A 4,508-nucleotide genomic window follows, 5' to 3' on the forward strand; every position below is an offset into this window, starting at 1 on the left:
TGGAGGAGTTTAAGTATCTCGGGGTCTTGTTCACGAGTGAGGGTAGGAGGGATCGGGAGATCGACAGGCGGATTGGTTCGGCGTCTGCAGTGATGCGGACGCTGAGCCGATCTGTCGTGGGGAAGAGGGAGCTGAGCCAGAAAGCCAGGCTCTCGATTTACCGGTCGATCTACGTCCCAATCCTCACCTATGGTCATGATCTTTGGGTAATGACCGAAAGAACGAGATCGCGGATACAAGCGGCCGAAATGAGTTTCCTCCGTAGGGTGGCCGGGCTCAGCCTTAGAGATAGGGTGAGGAGCTCGGACATTCGGGAGGGACTCGGAGTAGAACCGCTGCTCCTCCAGATCGAAAGGAGCCAGTTGAGGTGGTTTGGGCATCTGGTCAGGATGCCTCCTGGACGCCTCCCTGGGGAGGTGTTTCAGGCATGTCCTGCCGGCAGGAGGCCCCCGGGTCGACCCAGGACACGTTGGAGAGGTTACATCTCCAATCTGGTCCGGGAACGCCTTGGGGTCCTGCCGGAGGAGCTGGTGGAGGTGGCCGGGGAGAGGACGGTCTGGAGCTCCCTAGTTGGCATGCTGCCCCCGCGACCCGGACCCGGATAAGTGGAGGAAGACGACGATGATAAAAATGTAATCTTTAAAATTAAACTCAGCTTTAGAAATAAAACAGGTAATCAGTTTGTTTGTGATTTAACCAAAGGGACCATTCAGATTCATTTATTTACACTGTTGTAAATAACTGGATAAAAATCATCGTCTGGTTCCAGAGGACTGTTAGCAGAGATGAACATGAGAACCTTTGTTGCCTCTGTGAAAACTGTAATTCACTGATGTGCCTTTTTCCAGATCCCTCTTCACACAGTGGTCTCCTCCAGAGGAGAGGGTTTACGAACTGCCCTTCACGTCGGCTGAAACAATGAAGATGATCATTGACCACGTTTACACTGGGTCCCTTGCCCTCACAGACAACAATGTAATGGACCTTTTGGAAGTGGCTGCCTACCTCACCTACGAGGAGCTCCTTGAAGCTTGCAGCGACTATCTCATCACGCGACTGTCCCCGCACAGCTGCATCAACACCTGGAAGCTCACATCCAAGTACTACCTTCCTAAGCTGTGCTCTGCGGCCTGTTCCTACGTCCTTGACCACTTTGAGGAGGTTGCTCTCTCTGGCAGTTTCCTGGAGCTGTCCATGCCAGAAGTCGAAGACATCATCAGCAGCGACAACCTGATGGTGAGACAGGAGAGCGCCGTGTTTGAGTCCGTCATCAGATGGGTATCCCACTCGCCGGCGGAACGTCGGAGAGACACTCACGTCCTTTTGTCTAAGGTACACTCACCACCACGACTAGTTAGATTACTATTCTTCACAGTGCAGAGATGCTTGTGCTAACCTGACGCTGGTAAACCAAACACGTGCAATCAAGTTCATGGACTGTTATTAGTAGGATTTCAACTGGAATTTGAAACATTTTTCTGAGGATTAAATTGGGCCAAACAACATTTAATTGAATAAAACACCAGTTGTACGTGTCTGGATGCTTGGCAATGATTGCTGAAGCCCATGAAGTCATCTAAGAGTCTGTCTTCTTATCTGTGCACAGGTCAGACTGGCCACAATGGATTTAGAGCACTTGAATGCTGTGATGAGAAATGAGCTGGTGCGTCAAGACGGAGCCTGCACGTCCATCGTTTCACGTGCAACTAGTCTTCAACTACGTATCCTCACGACTGAGTGTGGTCTCACTGGAATCAACGACCCCCTCAGCCGTCCTCGTCTGCCACCCGCCATCCTCCTGGCCACTGGAGGCTGGAGCGGTGGTGATCCAACCAACGCCATAGAAGCCTATGATGTCAGGGCTGAACGCTGGAGCACCGTGGAAAACACCATGGAGCGCCCTCGTGCCTACCACGGCTCCGTTTTCTTAGGTGGATTTGTTTACTGCGTCGGTGGCTTTGACAGAGTGGAGTACTTCAACAGCGTCCGCAGGTTCAACCCCATCACCCACACCTGGATGGCGGTTTCACCAATGTACTACCGCCGGTGCTACGTGAGCGTCAGCGCTCTGAACGGGCTCATCTATGCAATGGGAGGCTTTAATGGACAAACAAGACATGATACAGCTGAGTACTACTGTCCGGAAACCAACCAGTGGCACCTCATTGCATCCATGCATGAGCGAAGAAGCGATGCCAGCTGCACCGCGTTTCAGGGAAAGGTGTGTGGCTGTGCGTTAGTGGAACTGAAGCGTGTGTGATGTTAAAGGAGCCGTTAGTTTCCAGAAAAAGAGTTTAAGGTTGCTTTGAAATAACTCCTATAGAAAAAAAACTACAACCGTTTATTCAGTCACTAATCTAAAAGCTATTCCTCAATCAATCAATCAAATTTTATTTCTAAAGCGCTTTTCAAACAAAGTGTTATTCAAAGTGCTTTACAAAATGACCCCAGATTCCCATAACAGGTTAAAAACATTAACAAACATATGCAATCACACGCACACACACACACAGACTCACACACACACACGAGTAAAAATTATATTAGGCTGAGTCCAGATGAGCCAAGTAAGGTAAGGCAAGGAAACGCCATCAGAGGAGCCCTCTGCCCCGGCAGCATCAGGTCTTCCACACTAAGTCAGGGCGCTCAGTGGAGGGGGGGCATAGACCCCCACCTATAGAGCGCCCAGGAAGCTACAGTCGACCACCGCTCCCGGGGCAGAGGGCCCCCACAGAGGAAACACTGGATTAAAATGAGTAAAAATGTAATAAAAGAGCTAATATAAATGACAACAATTAGAAAATAAGTAATAAATAAAATCATATAGACAGTAAAATAATAATTTAAATAATAAATCTGTGCTAAAATATAATCATATACAACATGCAAAGCAAGTAATAAAATATAATCATGTAAAACGAGAAATAAAACTGTAGTAAATATTTAGATAAAAGCTAACCTACAAAGACTGGTCTTGAGCCTTGACTTAAAAAAAAAGACCCAAAGACTCGGCCATAAGCAGAAATATAACATATTATTATGATTTTTATGTCAAGAAAGATATTTTTTTGAAGATCTTAACCCTCTCAGTGTCAAAATAAGTGTTGATAAAAGGACGAACAACTAAGTCCTTCAGGGATACTTCTGAGTTAAGAAATGCTCATGAAGTACGTACGTGGAGTAACCAGGTGGGTTTTAACGTTGCACATCTGCAGCGTCTGCCTCCAGAGGGTTAACAAGCTATTTAACAGATTTTACAGAAACTCGATGATCGATTTTAAACTGTTTCTGTGTGTTTGTAGATCTACATCTGTGGTGGATTCAACGGACACGACTGCCTGCCGTCAGCAGAGTTTTACACACCAGAGACCGACCACTGGACGTTGATCCGCCCTATGAGCAGCCCGCGCAGTGGTGTCGGAGTCATGGCGTTTGCGGGTCGTGTTTATGCAGTAAGTGCTTTTCCTCCTTTCGTCCTCCATTCAGGCTCGCCTCCGTCCGCTTCACTCACACACACACACACACACACACAGCTACCCCCAGTCTTTCAGGCTGTCGTCGGATTTGGAATTACTGTCGTACAAAGCACACAGCCTGAAAATGCAGATTTTGAGTTTGGAGTTCAGTATTTTAGATGTTTTCTTTTATGAAAACGTCTAAAATAAACTTCTAAAAGATCAAATGCCACCAATCGGGTCAGACTAAATAGACTTTTACTCCCAACAGGTCGGCGGCTTTGACGGTACTGAACGTCTGCGCAGTGCTGAGGCCTACAATCCGCAAACCAATACTTGGGCGGCCGCGCCGCCCATGCTGACTCCACGCAGCAATTTTGGCCTGGAGGTGATTGAAGACAAGCTCATCGTTGTTGGAGGCTTCGATGGCTTCTCCACCACTTTCAATGCCGAGTTCTACAGCGCTACAACCAACCGGTGGACTAAGATCTGCAGCATGAACGTGTTCCGCAGCGCTTTGAGCTGCTGCGTGATATCTGGACTTACAAATATGGAGACTTACGCTTACCCTCGAGAACCTCTGTCTTTAGAAGAGGAAGAAGAGGAAGAGGAAGAGACAGTCTGAGAGTTCAATTCCACCCTTCAGAACCAATGGAACAGAAATAAACAACTTCTGTAGGAGACAATATTTTGAGTTCATTTGTAGTGAAAGTGGAGTTGGTTTGCATCCATCGGACAGTTAACTCATTCACTGCCAATGACGACTAAAGTCGTCATTTGCATTTTTTTACTGTTTGAGCATCAGAAAGAGCCCCCGCGCTGAGAGAACAAACATCTCAGCCCTGAAGCCGATCTTCATCCGCATACGTCACATGATCAGGAAACAGACCATCCATGTATTAAGAGATCATTTTGGGCCGTTCCTGTAAGAAAAGTGAGGCGCGAACCGGAAAAGCGTCTGCCGATCACAATTCAACAACGGATTATGAAAGAACGGATAACGCTCGAAACACGCAGCTTCTTCCTGATGTAAGAGGTGAGTCTCCTCTTTGT

At 47.5% G+C, this 4,508-nt stretch overlaps 1 protein-coding gene across 1 annotated transcript in view; it reads left to right on the forward strand.

Moving 5' to 3' along the window:
* Nucleotides 1–4,141, forward strand: part of LOC107387475 (kelch-like protein 10) — a 9,098-nt gene extending 4,957 nt beyond the window's left edge. Inside the window, exons 3-6 of the mRNA XM_015962462.3 lie at nt 849–1,332; nt 1,607–2,221; nt 3,303–3,452; nt 3,727–4,141. Of these exons, the coding sequence (XP_015817948.3) occupies nt 849–1,332; nt 1,607–2,221; nt 3,303–3,452; nt 3,727–4,080 (1,603 nt within the window). The 3' untranslated portion in view covers nt 4,081–4,141. The remainder of the gene's footprint in view (nt 1–848; nt 1,333–1,606; nt 2,222–3,302; nt 3,453–3,726) is intronic.
* The last annotated feature ends 367 nt before the right edge of the window (nt 4,142–4,508 follow it).

Source organism: Nothobranchius furzeri, chromosome 1 (assembly GCF_043380555.1).
Source record: "Nothobranchius furzeri strain GRZ-AD chromosome 1, NfurGRZ-RIMD1, whole genome shotgun sequence".
Classification (NCBI taxonomy): Eukaryota; Metazoa; Chordata; class Actinopteri; order Cyprinodontiformes; family Nothobranchiidae; genus Nothobranchius; species Nothobranchius furzeri.